Source organism: Peromyscus leucopus, chromosome 12 (assembly GCF_004664715.2).
Source record: "Peromyscus leucopus breed LL Stock chromosome 12, UCI_PerLeu_2.1, whole genome shotgun sequence".
Taxonomy (NCBI): domain Eukaryota; kingdom Metazoa; phylum Chordata; class Mammalia; order Rodentia; family Cricetidae; genus Peromyscus; species Peromyscus leucopus.
In genome coordinates this window covers 72,738,383-72,760,572 of record NC_051073.1, presented here as the reverse complement: position 1 = coordinate 72,760,572, position 22,190 = coordinate 72,738,383, and the positions used below count along the sequence as shown (strand labels likewise).

The 22,190-nt window shown below is 43.2% G+C and overlaps 1 protein-coding gene and 1 long non-coding RNA gene across 5 annotated transcripts in view; both read right to left on the bottom strand.

The window, feature by feature from the left end:
- Window positions 1–342: 342 nt before the first annotated feature.
- The window catches only part of Tbccd1 (TBCC domain containing 1), a 48,307-nt gene continuing 26,459 nt past the window's right edge, over window positions 343–22,190 (bottom strand). For all 4 annotated transcript variants that reach the window (XM_028875215.2, XM_028875216.2, XM_028875217.2 and 1 more), the window contains exons 3-8: window positions 18,209–18,364; window positions 7,956–8,322; window positions 6,208–6,394; window positions 5,395–5,892; window positions 4,242–4,391; window positions 343–978 (exon numbers count right to left, since the gene is read on the bottom strand). In XM_028875215.2, the coding sequence (XP_028731048.1) occupies window positions 4,262–4,391; window positions 5,395–5,892; window positions 6,208–6,394; window positions 7,956–8,322; window positions 18,209–18,364 (1,338 nt within the window). In that variant the 3' untranslated portion in view covers window positions 343–978; window positions 4,242–4,261. The remainder of the gene's footprint in view (window positions 979–4,241; window positions 4,392–5,394; window positions 5,893–6,207; window positions 6,395–7,955; window positions 8,323–18,208; window positions 18,365–22,190) is intronic.
- Window positions 13,396–14,016, bottom strand: LOC119088806. The gene is made up of 2 exons (XR_005092550.1): window positions 13,884–14,016; window positions 13,396–13,559 (listed from the first exon to the last, which is right to left on the bottom strand). It is a non-coding gene; the product is annotated as an uncharacterized LOC119088806 (long non-coding RNA).

The window sequence follows — 22,190 nt, the reverse complement described above, 5'->3', positions numbered from 1 at the left end:
AGATCAACCCATGGGGTCTGTTAGTGTCACACCAATGCCTCTTCATTCCCTCATCCCGTGCTTACCCCAATTTCATGTTAGAGTAAGAACTATCAAGGCTTCAAGGACTTAACAAGTATGAAGAGGGCTAATTTTATCTGAGAACTCTAAGAGTGGCTCTCCGTGATGGTAACTATTCAGTAAGTAACTCGGGTTAGTGATTAGAATCATGTCACTCACTTGTCTGGAAGAACAGGGCTTCCTAGCCACATGTAAACCCAACTCTGGTACAGTAACAGAGGAAAAACAAAACCTTTTATTAAAATTAAAAGTAAAACTTATCTTCTTAACAAAAAGGGAAAATTACTTTTTAGAATTTGTTTATTGAAATTTGAAGCAGAAAATAAAAATAAAAAATTTTACACAATTTCATGTGTTTTATACGTTAAGGCCTAAAATACCATTTTATAAAACTATCTCTGCTGTACTTATATACCAACTGACCATACTGTCACTCTTTTTAAAAAAGGAGTAGCAATTTCATTTTAAATAGTTACAAAGAACCACACAACTTTTTGTTTTGTTTTGTTTTGTTTTTTGAGATACTGGGTCCTCACCATGTAGACCAGGCTAGCCTGGAACTCACAGAGCTCTACCTGACTCTGCCTCCTGAGCCCTGGAATCAGGCATGTGCCACCACACCTGGCTAACTTTTTCAGCTAGGACAAAACCCTTCCATCATACAAATTAAAATATGAAGTCAGTTTGTGAACCTTCACCCGGTCACTTAGACACTAACTCATACATCCATCTGCCTTGCCCAGTGTTCCATTTTCAACAGGTAAGTCAGAAGCTCAAATTCAACCCAAGAGAGTATAGACAGGAACCAACAAAGGAGTGAACTGGAGGGAAAGCCTGAGGTCTCTCAGGCAGCAAGGGTGTCTTTCCAACAGTCTTCAGTGGGCACCAGTCTCCATCCTTCCTCATGTTTCCAGAGTCCTGCAGGTGAGCAAAGAGAATGTAATGTATATAAATCAATTTTCACAGTCCATGCAAATATGAAAACTACTTTCATTTACAAACTCATATAAATTAGGAAGAGCATGACAATTTATCATGAGAAGATTAGCTTTGTATTCCTCTATGGTGTTAGTTACTTTATAACAGAAAGAAAATATTACGAACCCAAAATTGGTAGACAGGCGGTAAACAGGAACACCAATCCCTATGCCTGACATAAATTCCACCTGGAGACTAACAGGAGTGCCAATCCCTATGCCTTCCAGTTCCTGTTTCTTTGTACAGTCTCAACCCAGCATTTATTAACTACATACTGTGAAATTCTCTCTCTCTCTCTCTCTCTCTCTCTCTCTCTCTCTCTCTCTCTCTCTCTCTCTCTGGTTTTGTGAGACAGAGTTTCTCTGTATAACAGCCCTGGCTGTCCTGGAACTCACTTTGTAGACCAGACTGGCCTCAAACTCACAGAGATACACCTGCTTCTGCCTCCTGAATGGTGGGATTAAAGGCATGGGCTTTTTTTTTTTTTTTTTTTTTTTTTTTTAAGATTTATTTTTATTTATGTGCCTGGATATTTTGCCTGCATGTGTGTGTATGCACCCACATGCCCACAGTGCCCTTGGAGGGCAGAAGAGGGCATCAGATCCTTTGGAACTGTTATTACAGACAGTTAAGAATTTCCCTGTAAGTACTGGGAATTGAACCCAGGTCCTCTAAAAGAGCAGCCAGTGCTCTAAACCACTGAGCCATCTCTTCAGCTCAAAGTCATGCTTCTTAAAAAGACTGGCACATACCCACAATCCCAGCACTCAGGATGCCAAGGCAGGAGGACTGCGACAAGTTCAAAGCCAGCCTGACTACGTGGAAAGACTCTGTGTCATGAACAAAAAGGAAAGGAAGACACACTTTGGAAAGGGAATCATTTTGTTTGCAGCTTTGTTTGGAAACCTGCAATCCCCTAAATAGGTGAGCACATGTGGTGCAGCCCACTCCTGGGTATAAATGCATGAGACGGAAGCACACGCTGTAAACATGAAGCAGTGTGATTTGAAGGAGCTGCCAAGTGGAAAGAATCTTCAAGTCGTCTCGATGGACTGCTACCCTACTGTAAGAAGGAACACTCTTGATACAGCAGGGATGAACCTTGACAAGCTGACTGCTTCCATTTATAAGACTGTCCAGAATAAACAAGGCAAATGCTTGTTTGCTGGGGCCTGGAGGTGAGAGAAGCTGAGGAGTTAACGGCATAGGAAATGACCACTAATGGGGAGAGGGCATTCTAACTAGGCACTATGAAACGTTGTTTTTTAAAAGGTGGCTGTTGCATAGATTTGCGAACTTAGTAAAATGCAATGAATTCTTCACCTTAGAAAGGTGAGTTGCCAGGCTAGATGGTACACACCTACAATTCCAGCTCTTTGGGAAAGTAAGGCAAGAGAATTGCAAACTCAAAGTCTGCTTTGTTCAAGGCCAAAATCTAAGCAATGTAGCAAGATCTGGTCTCACAAACAAGTACAAAGAGAGCTATAGATACAACTCAGTGGTAGAATGATTATATAGCATGTGTGAGGCCCTGGCTTCCACCCTCAGTACCTCCAAAAGAAGAGAAAAAAAAAAAGAAAATAAGGCCCTAAACAAACAGGTGAATCTCATGTTATGTGAATTATATCTCTCTAAAAATAAGCTTTTTCCTATCTTGGATCCCTAGTTTCATCTCTGAAAGACAAATGCTATTTATATTTTCATACTCTTTGAGAAATTCTTTAATTCTTTAAGTGTGTAAATAAAAATTTCACTGTTCTGGCTGGATTTCTAATGGGAATGATTATTTAAACCAGCAGCCAACACTCTGTTTCCTCCCCTTATTTTCCAGTTACTGCACTATGCAGGAGAGGCCTTGTTCTGGAGCACAGGCGGCTATTAACTGGTACAGATGCAGCTTATCAGCGGCTAGATCACTGGAGAAAGTGACACCCTCCATTAACTGCTCACAGACCCACAGGAAGGGAGGAATAATGAATCCTTATTAATTATGACGCAAGGGTTCATGATGTGGGTTTGTGTGCACACACATCCAGGCCACAGTGTGCCTGTGGAGGACAGAGGCCACCTTTGTGGAGTACTTTTCTCCTTTCATCTTTACATGGGTTCTGGAGATCAAACTCAGGTCGCCAGGGTGGAGCCGCTTCCCCTCTGAAGTACCTGGAGGGCCCAGCACGGATAGTGTAGCAGAAACCAGAGGCCTGGAACCAGACCAATGACTCTTTGCAGTGAACACTTGCAATAAAGATGTACAGATAAAAGTTTACTGCATGACTCACTGTATCACACTACTGCTTCCATGATGAAATTTTTCCTTTTTTTTTTTTTTCTATTTTATTGGGGTGGGGGGTGCAAGGGCAGAGAGCAGATATAAAGGGACAGGGAAATGAATGTGACCAAGGTGCATGATGTGAAAGACACGAAGGAAAAATAAAAAGTTTTTAAAAAGTCTAAAAAATGCTGGAAAAACAGAATTTAAATTAAGTAATTCTCAATAAATGTATTCCTATCTATAATCTCATCTACATATTTAATTCATGACTTTCTTCTAGTGTTCAGTAATAAAATATTTATTTGGATTAATTCTAACTAACCTATTGGTAATGCTCTATGTGTGATTATTAAAGACCAGTTTTATGAGATAGTTTGGGGGGATGGGAAAACATACAGTAGAGAGGAGAAACAGAACTTAACGCCTGGGCTTGGAGTGACAGCTCAGCAATTAAGGGCATACACTGCCTTCCCAGAGGACCTGAGTTCAACTCCCAAAACCAACGTCAGTCAGCCCACAATCACCTGAGACTAATGCTCCATGGGACCCGACACCTTTGACCTTCTCTGGGCACCTTCACCCACCCACACACAGACATACACACATACCCATACTTACAAATAAAATAAAATAAATATTAAAAACAAAAGGCAAAACAAAAACCTAATGCTATTAATGGGAAAATAATATTTTGGTGCTACAGAAACTGTAAAAAAAGATAAAACTTGGTCGTTATGTTTGCCCAAATTTCTCTAAACTTGAATAGTTTAGTTTTCTCATCAAATAAAACTTGAGTATGTGTCTACAGGCAGATGGGGTAAAAGAGAACACTGGCAAGGAGAACATGCTCTAAAGTCCTTGCTTTTCTGCTTTGTATGCCATGGAAGAGTTCCCAAAAGCTCCTTAAGTGCTCTGAGTTCTAAACGCCTACCAGCAGTCCCGTGTGGGGTCCTATCTGGGCACTTGTTTGGAGGCCGCTGTGTGTGGAACGAGGCTGTCCAGCTGGTGCCGATGTCCTGTCTTAACCAACCATTCGTAGAACTTGTTCTCCACAAAGGCCTGGAACTGCTTCCTCTGCTCCCTGAATTGTGATTGAGAGCGAAAGCATTTAAGAAGACAACCCCAACAGATTTACTCCTGTGATTACCGGAGATCTCAACACAACTGAACGACTATTTCTAGACAGTCTAGACAGTTAGAGCACAGGGAGAGAGTGTCTACAGGTCTATTCGCTGGCAGATTCCTACTGAGGACAAAATGAATGAGGCAGTGTTCTGACTGATGGGAATAGATCATAAAGAAAAGAGACTGGCCCTGTCCAGGCTGGCAGCTGTGATCTGTGTCTACGTCCCTGTCAACTGTATACCCTCGTAGGGAATACAGGAAAGAGGCAAGATAAACACACAGCATGCAGTCAAGTACTTCTAGGGACTGCTTGTTGGAGCACAGTGGGGCGTCAGGTGACAGTGTGGCATTACCAGGAGTGCTGCTGTAGACGGAGGGCAGACAGAAGATGTCTGTCCAGTAAGATGTCGACATGAAATGATGGAAGAAGCAAAAGGATGTGAACTGACTACCAGACAGAAGAAACAGAAACGATAAAGGCCTCACATGACAGCCTGGTGTGGGTAAGAAAGACAAGAGTAGACCACAGCCAGGGACAGCCCACCCATCAGCCTGGCTGTGCTGTGCTGTTTCTGTGGGACACAATCCCACAGGACACCAAGGCAGACAGGGCCCCCGGGAATGACTACAGCCCAAAGCAAGAACCAGACACTCCACAGTCCTACTGAAGTCCAAAGGGAAACAAATGTGGTGAGACCATAAAAATGACCCCTGCTCTCCTGGACGGGTGGCTGCTGCGGCTCTGTTGCTCTGGATCCACCCATCCCAACTGTCTTACAGATAAAATCACTAGGCTAGAATACCAACCCACCCAGTAACACAGTGCATAAAATGCTAACCTGGGGTTCAAGTCCTGAGAAAACATGCCCGTGTCGTTTAATTAGTGTGGCTGGCTGGAGACTATAAAGTCCCATCCAGTCTCACATGCACAGCAGACACTGACACGAGAAAACACTCACTTTGTCAGACGAGCCTCCTTCACAGTTTTCTGCCAGATCTGAATCTTCTGTTCTCTCTGAGCCAGCGCTTTCTGGTACTCCGAGGGGAGACCCCCGGGGATCTCCACCGTGTCCCCTTCCATCTCAAAGGGAGTAACAAACACGTAGAACTCGCAAGGTGGCAGGAGCCGGAAGACTGCTGCGTCGCCGCTTTCTCCGCACACAACCATCGGGTCGTCCCAGTAGTTGGGGACCGTAGCAAGGCCAGTCCTGGCCATATGGTCCTCTAGCATCGGGTAATGGGTATGGAACGGGGCCATAGTTACTCTCTGGTTCCCAGAGAGAATGAGTGGACGTGACGGTGTCATTATGTGGAAGGTGCAGCCAGTTGTAAAGGAGATGGACAGCCGGTGGCAGACAGCAATGACATTTAGATTCTCACAGTCATGCAGGTGAAGAGCCGTCTCCACAGGACCCAGCACAAAGGTACTATTCCTGCATTTTTCAATTGTCACGGATCTGAAAAACGTTAAAGGAATTAAATTCTTCTGAATGAATTACCTAGAATAAAATTCTGACTTAAAAAAAAAAAAGAAGAAGAAGAAGAATCCTGGGGCTGGAGAGCTGGCTCAGAGGTTAAGAGCACTGACTGCTCTTTCAGAGGTCCTGAGTTCAATTCCCAGCACCCACACGGTGGCTCACAACCATCTGTAATGAGATCTGGTGCCCTCTTCTGGCCTGCAGGCAAACATGCAGACAGAACACTGTATAATAAATAAAATAAATTTTTTTAAAAAAATGAACCCTGTCCAAAGAAAATATGAAAATGCTTACCGCAAGGGGGAGAGCAAATATATGAAAGACTCATTGCAGCGATGAACTCTGACATGTGCTCCTGCTAGGGTGTCTGAGCTCCTGGCCAGTGTTTGCCTGAACACCTGGCTCATCACCACAATGCGGTGCATTCGAGGGGCCACGTGAGCATTGCAAGCAATCTTCGCTCTTCTGGTCGCACCTTCAACTATTTAAGGAAACACACAAATAATAAGATGGCTGCAAACCAAAAAAAAAAAAAAAAAGAAGAACCCACCAAAAACATGTGACCATGACATTACACATGTTTACATGTATCCATGCCTAAACTCAAAATACATGCAAAGAAAAATATATTAGACTTAAGAGTTAATGACAAAGTGGTGTTTACTGTTCTTTTCTATATATCTGCAATCTTTCAAAATTCTTATTAAAAATGTAACTTTCAAAAAAAAAAAATGTAACTTTCCTTTTTAAAAAAAAAGAAGAAAAGGGGAAGTGCTGTGGATATTGCTCTATATAAATAAAACACTGATGGCCAATGACCAGACAGGAAGTATAGGCAGGACAAGGAGAGAGGAGAATTGGGGAAACAGGAAGAAGGAGGGAGAGACACTGCAGCCACTGCCAGGACAAGCAGCATGTGAAGACGCCGGTAAGCCACCAGCCACGTGGCAAGGTATAGATTTATAGAAATGGGTTAATTTAAGATATAAGAACAGTTAACAAGAAGCCTGCCATGGCCATACAGTTTATAAGTAATATAAGTGTCTGAGTGATTATTTTATACGTGGATTGTGGGACTGCAGGGCTTGGGGAACCTGGAGAGAAGCCCTCCAGCAACATGTGTCTATGCAGCTAAAAGCCCCTCATCTCTATGCCAACTCTGAGGCAATGTCTACTGGCTGGCCAAATTCTGCTGCTAAGTAGGAAATAAAAAGTCTCAAGCAAATAAGCACCTGGCTGCAAGGGGGAAGGAGATTCCAGGGAGGACGGATTACAGTCATGTGAGTCCTGACAAACCCCAGTCAACACTGAGGGTCCTGCTCCATGGTGCAAATCACACACACAAGGTGAGTGTGGGGATTCTGCCGTGTTCCAGCCGCATGATCGCACATGCCAGTTCAGGAGCTTGACAAGGGGTCTTGTGTCTTACGTCATCAGTGTACGCTGGTGATTACATGCGCGGCGTGGTCATGTATCTGCACATGTGTGGCGTAGCTCTGTAAGCCCACCTGCACCTTAAAGAGCCGTGACTCAGACCCCCACCTCCTCTCTCTGTTCTGTTCTCTTTTCCCCCCACCATCTTTCTCTCTCTCTCTGCACGTGCTCCTTCCCCAGGCCTGGTTCTCTTGTCCCCCCACCCTACCCCTCTTCCTCCTAATAAAGCTCTGATACTGACACTGGGGTTTGTCCTGATCTTTTGCAGTAACCAGCGCCGCTTATCATTCTTACAGTGGGTCCTCTTTTATATGGGGTACTTCTTATTTACTTACTTACTTGTTTTTTCCCTTTATGTTTATCTTATGTGTATGGGTGTTTTGCCTGCATGTATGCTGTGTACCACATGCATGCAGTGCAGAGACAGGGTTCACCATGTAGCCCAATTTAGCCTTGTACTTGTGACTCTTCTGCCCTGTCTTCCGAATGCTCGATTACAGGTGTGTGCCACAGCACCAGGCTAGCAGACATCTGACCGTTAATACAGCAGAAAACAGTGGGGTTCTTGGTCAATTTAATATTAGGTAAAATGCATTTGAAAAAAATACCTTGGTGAGCCCAAGCCAATTTCTTTCCAGACTTGAGGCAAGCAGATGGGCCATATGGATTTTCAGTCAAACAGGCTCTCAACCAGGCTTCTAGCTTGTACAAAGAGAACGTCTTCGAGATCTTCGAGAAGCCACTTTCTGCATGCAGCGGCTGCCACAGTGCAAGTTCATGAAGGGGATAGACCTTCCTGGTTCTGCTCACAGTGCCTTCGATGAGGAAGCTGAGCGCCAGGATGGCATCTTGAGAGAGCACACTAGTGTGGGTTGAGTGGAAGGATGCAGTAAGTTGTCCTGGGTCTAGAAGCAGCTCAAGGAGATCCAACAGATGGTCACAGACAAAAGCCTGGTGACTGTAGTCATTCCAGTTCTAAAACAAACAAAGAAAAACCACTCAACAGAACAAAGACATTCTGTAAGAAAAAACTTTGTATTTTAATTATATTGTGTTTATATGCCGTCTCATTCTCTCAAAAGAATGTAGGTAGCTAGGTAAAAGTGACCCTTGAGTATAGGGTATTGCTAACTAATGCAAAAGCACTACAGATTCAACAACCCTTATAAAGTATGTTGAGACCGGACTGTTTAGGATTTTTTCAGATTTTGTAAAATTTACATTTTTACCCAAGGAGCTATCTTAAAAGTGAGACCAAATCATCACACCTTACACACACAGCCTGAAGGTAGTTTTACACATATTTTTAGTAAGCATTTGGCTGCAATCTGATTAAACATAAAAGTAAGTATGGTGGGCACTCTTCCCACAAACCACTGGGTTTCTTGATTTACAGTTACAGTTTTATGGCACCTAGATTTAACAGAAATGACCACCTTGGGAATACGGTTTGAGTGGGTGAGTATCCCTGTTATCTACCTCATCTGTGTGAAATACATTTGGAACCTCTGTCTGGCCTGGACTGTGCGTTGACTATGTAAACCGAGTAAGATAGTTCTGTCCTCAAGGAACTCAGGAGTCCATGGTGAGAAGACTATCAGTAGAGATATAACAGACATCCACAAAAGAGCGCTTACAGACATCTGTAAGAGCATTCATTCTACAAGCATGAGAGAACTCCCTCATCTGAGGGAAAAAAATCATGGCGGAGTAAATTCCTGATGGATGCCGACAGTGAAGGGAACAACTATGAACAAAAGGCCAAGACTACAGCTCTGTCGAGAAAAGGAAGTTCTGGCTGGGGTACAGGAGCCAACTGGGAACAGGAACTACAATGGCAGGCAGGGCCAATCACAGAGGGCCTCGGACAGCTACTAAAACATGTGGCCTGTACTTGTCAGGTCAGAGACATTTGAACTATACATTTCTTTTCGTTTATTTTTTTTAATTTTTCTTTTTTTTAATTAAATTTATTCATTTATTTTACATCCCCACCATAGTCTCCCCTCCCTCCTCTCCTCTCATTCCCTACCCCTACCCCCCAAACCCCCGGCCCAATCCACTCCTCCTCTGTTTCTATTCAGAAAGGTGCAGGCCTCCCATGGGTGTCAGCAAAGTATGGCATATCAAGTTGAGGTAGGACCAAGCTCCTCCCCTCATATTAAGACTTGGTAAGGCAACCCAGTATGAGGAATAGGTCCCCAAAAGACTACCAAAGCATCAGGTCCCAATCCCACGGCTATGAGTCCCAGGGTAGACCAAGATATACAACTGTCACACATATGTAGAGGGCCTAGGTTGGTCCCATGCAGGCTCCCTGGCTGTTGGTCCAGTGTCTGTGAGCTCCTATGAGCCTAAGTTCGTTGTTTCTGTGGGTTCCCTTGTCCCCCTTGACCCCACTCCTGACTTGTACCATCCTTTTCCCTCTCTTCAGTGGGATTCCCCAAGTTTGGCCCAGTGCTTGGCTGTAGATCTCTGCCGCATCAGCTTCCATCAGTTACTGGACAAAGTCTCTCTGATGACAATTAAGGTAGTCACCAATCTGATGACAGGAAAAGGCCAGCTCAGGCACCCTCTCCACTATTGCTAGGAGTCTTAGCCTGGAGTCCTTGTAGATTGGTAGGAGTTTCCCTTACAGCAGGTTTCTACCTGACCCCAAAATGCTACCCCCATCAAGATACCTCTTTCATTACTCTCCCCCTCTATCCAGTCCTCAACCCAATCCCTCATGTTCCCACCCCCCACCCATGCCTAGTTTATCCAGGAGATCTCTTCTATTTCCTCTTTCCAGAGAAATCTGTGTGTCCCTCTTTTGGTCCTCCTTGTTACCTATCTTCTCTGGCTGTAGATTGTAACATGGTTATTCTTTATAGCTAATACCCACTTATGAGTGAGTACACACCATGTTTGTTTTTCTAGGTCTGGGTTATCTCATTCAGGATGATTTTTTTCTAGTTCCATTCATTTGTCTTCAAAATTCCTGATGTCATGTTTTTTAACAGCTAAGTAATACTCTATTATGTAAATGTACCACATTTTCTTTATCCATTCTTTGGTTGAGGGACATCTAGGTTGTTTCCAGGTTCTGACTAAGACAAATAATGCTGCTATGAACATAGTTGAGCAAGTGTCCTTGTGGTATGATTGAGCATCCTTTAGGTATGGGGTATATGCCCCAAATTGGTATAGCTGGGTCTTAAGGTAGATTGATTCCCAATTTTCTGAGAAACCATTATATTAATTTCCAAAGTGGCTGTACAAGTTTGTACTCCCACCAGCAGTGGAGGAGTGTTCCCCTTACTTCACACCCTCTCCAACATATTATTATTAGTTATCAGTGTTATTAAACATGTTATTAGTATTTTTGATCTTAGCCATTCTAACAGGTATAAGATGGAATCTCAGAGTTGTTTTGATTTACATTTCCCTGATGGCTAAGGATGTTGAACTCCTATAGCTGATTAACATGTTTTTTCTTTTAAATAAATTCTCCTTTGGATTCCAATGAAAACAGGTCAAGGAAGAGAGCTGTTTTAAGGTTCAATCGACAATTCTCATTCTTATTATTATGCCCATGGCAAGCAATATGAAAACCATGATAATAAGGAATCATTGACAGAGTTCTTCTCAAGTCCACAAGAGTCCATGCTGACTGTAGACTAAAAGCAGCGTGGCCAGCTAGGATCTGAGGATGGAATCCAAGCAAGAACAAGAAGTGTAGGTCAGAGGGGAGCGAGCAGGATGTAGAGTGCTCTTCTGAGGCAGGCAGTGAGAGTTGACAGCTACTAGATACAGCTACAACTAGAGTATGCTCACAGGGCAGGCAGTAGCTTCCCCCGGCCTACAGGGAACAAATAAAGGTAGACTGGACTGTGGGGACACACGTTCATCTCCCAAGCCAAAGCAGAATCAGCTCATTACAGAGCAGGAACTGGCAAGTCATCTGCTCCTCTTTCAGAGGCCACAGTCTCCCAATACACCTGGTCCTTGCATAAAAGGTCTGCACTTTAAGTCTCTAATCTGCAGGTCACTCATGGGCCTTATGGCTATTCTAATAGGCCCCAATGTTACATAAGTACCCACCATCAGCTAGTAAGTTCTTCAATCTAAAGGACTGATAGCTCTAAGTCATCACTTCAAATCAGACCAATAAGAGTCAGGCATGGAAGCACAGGTTGCCATTTCAATTTCTTGGGACACTCAGGCTGGAGGATCACATATACCCAGGAGCTTGGGACCAACTTTATTAATGAGATTCTGTTTCAACAAAGTCAAAGGTGTAACAGTGAATAAGCTACTCTGCTCAAGCGTCCATTTTTTGATGTCCCTTGAGCCTTAGGTGTAGGGACTATGTCACAGATGTCCCATCTGGAGCTGGGTACTCACTCCACAATCACTTACCCCCTGAATTCTGACCACTTACGAATTCTTGCAATAGCCTGCTTCTGCTGTTCAAAGAAGCTGCTTTGATGAGGGGTAAGAGATACACTTATCTGAGAATATAAAGATTAGTGTTGAGAACACAGTTAAACTATCCTGATTAGGATAATGGAAGGAGTGGGCTCTCCTCTAAGGTCTGTGACTGCTCTAACCACAGGGAGTTAGTTGGCTAAGTTTACAGTACCAAGCAGGAATTCTTTCCCTTAATCCAGTTGTTGGTTTCCTCCTAGATTAGTGCCACTACTGTACCACTGGAGATATCCTGCCAGGCCAAACACTGTCGAGGCTTGTAGGCTTTACATTGTGGCAAAATGAGCAGAACAATTGTAATTCAGAGGACCAGGATGCCTATTGCAAGATATTATCTTCTAGACATGATAGAGAAGTTTTATCTATGAAATATTAACAACACAGTTGCATTAAAAAAGACCTGCAGCCAGGTGGTGGTGGCACATGCCTTTAAACTCAGCACTTGGGAGGCAGAGGCAAGTGGACCTTTGTGAGTTTGAGGCTAGCCTGGTTTACAGAGTAAGTTCCAGGATAGCCAGGGCTGTTACATAGAGAAACCTTGTCTCAAAAAAACAAAACAAAAAAGACCTGCAAAATGATACCAGTTGACATGCCAATGTGGATGGAGAAAATTTCACAAGGCCTCACCCATAGATTAAAAAGGTACAGGTAATCAAAAAGCTGCTGAGAATCATTTTTCTCTAGAGACAAGCCCTCCTGAGAGAGGTTATCCAACTCTAAGTAGTCAGCCCTAAACACACACACAATGTATGTGCACACACACACATGCGTGTATGCGCGCGCGTGCGCGCGCGCGCGTGTGTGTGTGTGTGTGTGTGTGTGTGTGTGTGTGTGTGTATGAACAACACTAAATGGATACACACACACATACATATGTAACAACAATAATTACAAAGAGACCATGAATCCAAAGGGGTATAGTGGGAGGAGTTGGGGGACAAGAGGGAGAGGTGGAACTCAGTAAATATAGAATTCGTGTATAAAATTCTCAAAAAAAAAAAAAGGAAAGATAATTAAATTTTAAAAGCCCACTCATGCTATAACATAGGACTTTAAAAAAGGATTTACTTACTTATTTATTCATATATATGTCTTTGTGCATGAGCGTACGCGCATGTGTGTGCTGGTCCAAAGAGCGCGTCACATGTCCTCTATCACTTTCTATCCATCTGTTTTGCGGCAGCAACTCTCTGTGAACCTGGAGCTCACTATTTCCTCAGCTAGGCTAGAAGCCAGCAAGACAACAATTCAACAAAGGACCTTTTTCTTCTTTTTATAAAAAATATTATTTTATGTGTATGGGTATTTGCCTGCATGTATGTCTGTGCATCGTGTACATGCCTGGTGCCTGTGGAGGCCAGAAGAGAGTATTGGATGCTATAGAACTCAAGTTATAGACAGTGATGAGCTGTCATGTGGGTGCTAGAAAACAAACCTAGGTCCTGTGCTCTTAACTGCTGAGTCATCTCTCCCTAACACAGTGCTTCTTAAACTTTTTCTATTCCTACTTATTTGTCTGAGAAATTTTTACATAACCCCAGATATATAGATATATAAACTTAGGTGCACAATCAAACATTTACTGACAATACAGAAGTAAGAAATTTATTTTAAGGTGAAAGCAGAAGTTTGCACTGGGCAGAAGATGGAGGGTCAGCTACTTGTGTGAAGAACACCTCTTTAAAAGCAGCTGAGGCTGAAAGACAACTCTGCAAGCAGACATCTTGCAGAACAATTTGCACCTAGAGAGAATAAACAATATATCAAAAATGGTATAGAAACTAGAGTTGCCTACTGGTCACAGAGGGCAAGGCTATAACATCTTACTGATAGAAATTCTTCCAAATCGCACGGCAATGACATACTATCATAGCTGCTTAACAACATCTGGAATCAGCCTGACTACATCTGGAATCAACTAAAACCCAAGCGGTTGGGCACGTCTCTAAGGGATTTTCTTAATTAATTATTTGCAGTAGGAAGGTCCACCCTAAATCTGGGTCACTCCTTCTGGTGGCAATCCAAATAGAGGACCTAGAAGGAAGCTTTGCTTTGTGCCTGCTTACCCTCACTCGACCCTGGCTGAGGCTGGGATTAAATATAACTTCTTCAGGATTCCAGCACAGACTAAAGACCAGCAGCTCTCCGGGAATCCTCCAGCATACAGCACCAGATTGGGACTGCAGAGACATGTAGCCTTATGTGCCACACCAACTCCAGTGTCGTCCGTGTGACATGAACAATTATGTCAATAATAGCGGACGGGAGATACGTGTCCCACAGGACTAACCTCCCTGGAGGTCCCTGGCAGAGTGCCCGTGTTATGCCTCCTTCTCAAATAAGATGTGCTTCACAGATCATGAGCTCTCTGTGCTTTGGGTTCTGTATAACTGCTTTTCTGATAATGTTCTAATTAATCTATGAAGCACAGCCAAAATTAATGAATGCTTGGGTTGTGAACTATGGAGGAAAGGGGAAGCTGGACATGGACCTTATTTAGGAATAGCAGAATGAGCTATTCCTTAAAGACCCCAAGCCGCTAGATAAAGAAAGTATAATAGTTCAGGCACTTCTAGGGAATGAACACTCACCCACTAGGATCCTTTAGGAATCCCAACTAAAGTGATTTATGACAAAAGATGTTATCTCATAGGAGGCAGATGGTGGACCCCTCTGTTGAGGAAGTTCAGCATAGAAAACTTAAGGACTACAGCAGAACCCCTTCCCCTTACAGGTGTAAAAGTACAAGAGTTCATATTCCAGCAGGTAAAAAGGTTTTATATTAAAAGAGATATGTGATAAAAGAACTAAAGAAAGACTTAGGGAGGATCTGCAGCATCCAAATTGGCTAAATGGGTCATGAGAACCAGAAAAGTAAAAATGAATAATAAACTAGCGAGCGGCTGAGATAAAGATGAAGGACACAGCTGCAAGAAGCCTACACAAGTCTAGGAACTATACTAAGTTTAAAAAACACAGACTGCTCTTTGGGTCATAAAGTTCTTGTGGGTGAAGAGATATGTCTAGTGCCGATTAATAATTGTGTGCTTGCTGTTTTTTAAAAGATGATGTAATGGAATTATTGCCAAGCTCTTGTTGTTCCCTGTATGACTTGATAGTTTTCTTTTCTGTATATAAACTACTGATTTGCAGAAGTAAAATTGCAGCAGATTCAAACCACTTCTGAGTGTGTTGTCTGTCTGTCATTTGCCGAGTCCTTGCCTTCCTGACTACCCAAGCCCTGGTCCCCCTACGGTCGTGGTAACCCTGATGGGCCAGTCCGTGGCACTTATGGACTCAATAATTACCAGATTCTAGGCCTTTCTACTATGAGACAGCCATTGCTGGACTACCTGGACTACATCCGGTAAGCAGTCTAATACATCCCTTTTAATATCGGTACTGTTCCTTGAGAACCCTGACTAATACGCACAACTTGTGTTGTAAAGTGGAACCCAGTAACAATGGACTTCCTTCTACTGAATGGTTCTACCAGTGAGCTGTTCAACCTGAACAAATTCAGAAACGGATTTATTCCCATAAAGTGAAGTATTTTGATCTTACGTATTAGATGGTCTGACCTACACTAAAAATAGAAAAAGTTACAGGTTTATAATAAAGAATCCCTTTAAGAATGACCTTCAGAGTCAGGCAGTGGTGGTACATGCCCTTAATCCCAGAACTCAGGCAGATCTCTGTGAGTTCAAGGCCAACCTGGTCTACAAAGAGAGTTTCAGAACTTCCAGGACTGCTACAAAGAGAAACTCTGGCTCAGGGGGGAAACAAACAAACAAACAAACAAAAAGAATGATCTTTGGAAAATATATGAAACAGAACCACTCTTCAATTAAGCCTAAGAATTCTGGGTATTCTGGGATATCTCCACAAGTGTTGAGCAATAGCAGGGCCTCAACTGTTCTGAGCACCCAGAATTTTGGCAGGTCTATTTGGAACAATATGGTCTTGCTTACTGTCCAGATGGGCTTCAGAAGCTGCTGTGATACACTCTTGCACTCACAAGTGTTGGTGCACACAATGGTGTAGCTCATCAAGATGGGTTATCACATGCTCCAGTGGCTGCTACACCTTCCTTAGAAGGAGAACTTAAAAATTCTAACTACATTAAGAAATCCCAAGCTTAGATACAGAGAAAACATTACAGGTTTGATGGAGAAATGTTTTCAAAGGTAGGGGGCTAAGCAAGATGAAATTGTTGAGTAAATGGAAACTGTGAAATTAATATTGAAAACAATCTTCATCAAAATGTATGCAATATTTTTTCACCAAGACTAAAGCCAATGGAAGCAAGGATGACGGCACTGGACTCTGTGCGGAAAAACAGAAGAAGAAAATTCCAGTGTCTAGTGCTGGAGACACAGCATGTTCCGATACAGAAGCTGCCACACAGACCCACACACGCGAGAACCAGAAGAGGGCTGTGGAGACGGCCCAGTGTGAACGGAGGCTTGCTTTACACCATGAGGACCTGAATGTGGCCCCCAGCACTCACTCTGAAGTGTAGAGCCCCTGGGAGGGGGGAGCAGGGCAGACAGGAGGGTCACTGTGGCTTTCTGGCTGCCAGTCCAGTCCCAAAGCAGTAAGCCCTAGGCTCAATGAGAAGCCCTGTGTAGATGGTGCACCCCTTAAATACAGACACAGAGACAGACAGACAGAGAGAAATTTGAATTCCAAACATTATTACTATTAAGAAAAAAGAATGAGAAAGTTCAGAAGGCAAATGCTAGGAACTGATTTCCTTCCTATTTATATGACATTTTTCCTTCTTTTCTATTGTTTTCAAGAGTTTTGTGGAATGAGAGTAATAATAATAGCTTTGTTTCTCAAAAACTAACTACGAAGTACTTTGTCAAGTTGACTGAAGGCTGCTTTGTGAAGTCTCCAGTTCTCTGGGGTGTACACTATGCCGGCCCAGCCCACCTGCGCCTGCCATGCCAGAGGACACAGAGGGAAGTGACTGGCGGACACTGTTATATTCGCTTCCCATATTCCAGAGTGAAAGAAATGTGTGACCAAATCCTCCCTTTTAAGGAACTGTCAAACTTAAAAATTAAGGTATTTTTAGCAAATATACAATTTCTTTGTGGAAAAAAAATGGGTTGACTTGTACTGATAAAAAATAAATTTTAGAACAATCCTTCAGAATACATGTAATTTTACTGTTTATTAAAGATTAAATTAAAGTTGCATACTACTACCATAGCCCAGGAAATAAGACCAACAATCAACAAACAGGATCCCAGGAAACTAAAAAGTTTCTGTCTAGCAAAGGAAATTGACAGGAAAGCAAAGATTTCCTCTTCTCAGAATGGGAGGAGACCTTTGCCAGCTACTTATCTGACAAAGGATTAAGGTCGACAGTATACCGAGAAATCAAAAAATTAAATATTAAGAAAATAAAGAACCCAATTAAAAACAGGTAATGGGATTCAACAAAATAGTTCCAAAGAGATAGGAAAATGGCTAGGAAACACTTTAAAAAGTCATAAGGGAATGCAGATGAAAACTACATGAAGATTTCATCTCACCTCAGGTCTCGGAGGCCTCAGAAGCCTCCCAAGCAACACAAGCTATTGTCCTTGACCCTGGTTACTCACCATAACTACATGGGAAGATCCTATTGCTGAAGACACTGGACTCTGGCTCAGTGACAGAGAAACCCATCTCACCTTACCGAAAACTGCCTCCCTGATGGCTGGCTTCAAGTGCCTAAAGGAACTGAGTAGGCAGCTGGGAAAGAAAAGACTTCAGTGAACCCAACCCTAATACTGAAATACTGATTGGCTAGACAAGATGATGTGCCTGGGGCCAGCAAGATGGCTCCACAGATAAAGGTGCTTGCTGCCAAGCCTGGTGACCCAAGTTCAGGCCCTGGGAGCCACATGGCGAAAGAGGAGAACCGGCCTTTGTAAGTTGCCTCTGACCTCCAGCCATGCTATGGCACATCCACACTAAAAAAGAGCCTTCATATGGTTCTATGGTTTACACTTTATAGCTTTCAACACACTTCCCACACCAAGAAAGCAGATGGAAATACTTATTTTTCTTTAAAATGGAAAAGAAAAAGCAGTAAGACCTTCCGAAGACTCATTATGTAAAGAGTTAATTATGTGAGACAGTTGTTAAAACACATAAAAATTACTTAAGCAATTAAGTGAAGAGAGGGGGTAAAAGTTGTTTTTGTTTATTTGTTTGTTTGTATGTTTTTGAGCTAGAGTCTCATTGAATAGCCCAGGTTGGCCTTGAACTCATAACCCTCCTGGCTCAGCCTCCCAGGAGCTAGAGTTACAAGCATACTCTATGATGCCTGGCTTCATTCCAAAATACTTTGCAATGAAGGGGAAGCATTTCCTTTACAAGATATGAGCAATACCTTATTGTGACAACTGGTCCTTTCAGTTAGGCTAGGAGACTGCGGTCTGCTTCTGGGACTGGGCCACTCCTCCCCAATCAACGATGTCCGCAGGGAGATTTTGTTTAACTGTTGGATGTACAGGAAAAGCAGAAACTGCAGGGTATCCACTGAAAGCTGTCCAGGAAATAAAAGATGAACACACCTTAAAAATACACGTATCACTTACAATTCAGTACACAGTAAACTAGGGTTACATGGCTTCTTGATCTTAAAAACAACAAATTTAGAAATGGCTATCATTTGATGCCCAGACAGAGGAATTTCTAAACTACGTAACTAGAGTCACTTCATAGGAAGCTATAGGAAATCGTTCTGAAAACCAATGTCCTTTCCAAAAGTACAGGTGAAAAAGCAGCCTCAGTAATTCCAACAGTAAATGAACAGATGCAAGGAGGAAATGAAGGAAGTTCAATAAAGCATGAGGTTCATAGGCTGACCCAGAAAATCCAGGACACCAATCTAGTAAGTGAAGCGGTATCCGTGCGGTCACCAGAGCTGCTCAGTTCCTTATGCATGTGCATTTTGGAGGCAAATGGGCCTCCGGTTCTTGTAAAATTCCTAAAACGTTTGACTTCAAGAAAATGCTGGTCTGGCTGCACATCTATAATCCTGGCACTCAGCAAGCTAAGGAGGAAGGATCGTGAGTCTGAGTCCATCCTGGGCTACACAGTGAGACCATTTAAAATAAACAAAACTACATACAACCAAAACCAAAAGTCACTACTATTCTCTGTCATCCTGTTTGAGGAAGGGTGTGGTTCGAAGCTCACAATTTTCACATTCCCGTCCCAATACACACAGGAGTGAAACAGTGAAGTGACGTACCTGTGTCCACACTTAGATCCACCTCAATCTCTGGCTAAGATTTCTAACCCAGTGTGCTAGTTAGTCTTTGTCAACTTGACAAGAGCTAGAGGACCCTGAGATTGTAACCTGTGGCCATGCCTGTGGGACATCTTTTTGATTAATGATTGATAGAAGACAGCCCAGCCCACCCTGAGTCACGTCCGCCCTGGGAAGGTGGTCCTAGGTTGGGTAAGAAAGCGCACGCTGAGCAAGCTGGAGCAGCAAGCCAGCAAGCACCACCCTCTCTGGTCTCTGCTTCAGCTCCTGTCTTGAGGTGCCTGCTTGAGTTCCTGCCCTGGCTTTCCTGGATGGACTGTAACCTCTAAGCCAACAAGCCCTTTCCTCTCCACATTGGTTTTGGCCTGTGTTTTAACATAGCAACAGAGAGCAACCCATACCCAAGAAGCTGAAAAACAGATTCCCAGATCACCCAAATCCAGTTAACCGAGCGTCAACTGTGAAGTCATACATTTACAAAGTTAGAAAGGGCTTTATGTATCCAAGGCTGGCCTCTAATTTGCTATGTAGCCAAAGACGATCTTGAACTTCTGACCCTCCTGCCCCCATCTCCTTGGTGCTGCCGTTAGAGGCATGTACTACCACATCCAGTTCATTCAACGTCAGGGAGTGAACCCAGGGGTGTGGCAATGCGAGGCAAGCACTCTACCCACTAAACTACCCCTTTCTTTACATTCTTAAACTTTCTGCAGAGATGTAAGAAATAACGCCGATCCCCCACATGCTTCACCCAGCTTCCCATCTTTAAACTAGACCAGGATCCCAGCTAGGATCTCTACACTGAAACTGTGCAGAAAGAGAACATTTCCATCAACCAGAAGATCTCCTTCTTACCACCTTTCACCTCTCCCCTGCCTCCTGGCATCCATTAACAATTCTTCATCTCAGTGTTTTAAGAAGATTACACACGAGGAATCACGCTGAGGCAGGCAAGCACAGGAGCTAATGCAGCTTGGGGCCCCCGTGAAGTTGTGGGTACCTCCATCATGTAACAGCATACTTAGAGCCTAATTCCTTCACCTGACACACTATGCACATACCACCTTCTCCAAACATGCCTCCACCTGACACACTATGCACACACAGCCTTCTCCAAACATCCCTTCACCTGACACACTATGCACACACAGCCTTCTCCAAACATTCCTTCACCTGACACACTATGCACACACAGCCTTCTCCAAACATTCCTTCACCTGACACACTATGCACACACCGCCTTCTCCAAACACTGTGCCTAGCGACCTCAGGCCTCAACCCCCACCTGTACCAGGTTATTCACACTCCATATCTGAACAACACGGTGTGCTTCCCTGCCCCAGTAACAATGAAATCTACAGTTTCTGTTCAAGCATGGCCCCAATGTATATAGGTATAAGGACTAGAAGGGCTGATCCAGCCTGAACTGGTTTTGGATATATGCAGAATAAGGTAAAATTGTGATCTCTAGAAACCCTTAAGGGAGAATCCATCTTATGCCTATGTGTAATTGGATAGTAAATCAGATGCACTGTGGAGAGGTACATATGCGGTAGGAAAAATGAATACAGGATCCAATCTATCAATCAAAACGGAGACCCACCCTATCTCCAGCCCTTCCTTCTCTCATACTCCATAAGAAGAGCCTAGGCTACAGCCCAGGGCCGTTCAATGTCTTCAGTCCTGTGGCCTGCTGTCAGTCTTGACAATGTATCCCTCCTGATCCACACTACTGTTCTGCTCCAAATAAAATTACCTTGCTTCTTTTGTAAACCTGCAGGAGCCCTTATTTTCAATTCTTGGATAAAGAAACACCCAAGCTGGGCCCTGATCACCAGTAACAATAGGCTAACTAACAATTATTTTGATAGATTGCCTTCTTCACAGCATAAATTCCTTGATTTTATACAGCTAGTTTAACAATCATTACTGCTTCAGGCAGTCTCCCATGAGACAGTAGAGTCTTCCTTTTCTACTTTAATATCCATAGCAACCAGAAGAAGCACTCAGAAAACATGGATGGTTCTTAACATTTTCTTCATCTTCATGTCCAGGCACTACTACTCTACCTAGCATCTAACCACTGCAGTACCTCCACCTAGTGGTTGTGGGGATAACTCCAGTTTCCAAAACTTTCTTGAGCTATTAGCCCATGGTGCCGACACTGACACTGGATAGATGCTAAGTCCTTCTCTGCTCCCAGGGCACACATACAGGCGCCATTCATTTCCCAGTCTCTGCTGCAGCTAATATTAGGAGTTACTATGAGTAACAGTCAATGGAATGAAGAAGAATTCATACTTGCCACTTCAAGACTGGCCCACAAAACTGAAGAAACAGAAACCAAAGATTCGGGTCCTATTTGGCAGGGCCAGGGCAACTGTACTTCTCTCTGTTTGAGTCCCATCTTTCCAGAGACCTATAGAGGCCTACCCATGGATAGGAACAAAACACATGCAAAGTAAGGCAGACACAGAAAGATAAACATGACTTCCTTTGTATGGAGTATTAGTCTACTTTTGGTAGTATAATGAAATATGCATGGCAGGCTACTTTGTAAAAAGAGAAGTTACTTTGGCTCACAGTTCTGCAAGTACAAGGAATCCATCTGGTAGTGGTCTTCTTCGGCCAGAGTCACAAAGTGGCCTGGGAGTATCAGATGGCCAGAGTGGGAGTGGAATGTTATCTGTGTGCTCTATCTCTCTCACAAATCCATCAATATTAAGTCTACGCTAATGATCTTATCTAATCCTAATCACTTTCCAAAGGCCCCCATCTCTAAACACTGTAGTTAGATTAGGTTTTAGAGTGTGATTTTTTAATTTTATTAGTGCATACTCATTATATGAAGCAACAGGCTTTGTTTTGACACTATCTTACACAAGAATCATAGACTTTCATTCTTTTACAGTTGAATAAAATTCCATTAGGTATATATACATTTTCTTTATTCATTTATCTATTGGTGGACAACTAGATAGATTCTGTGTCCTGACTACTAAGTAGTGTTTACCCTCTCTTGGTATGCCCACTTAAGACACCCTTGGGTACGCACTTTCCTGCTGGTTTCCATGGCGGCTGTTTCCATTCCATCAGC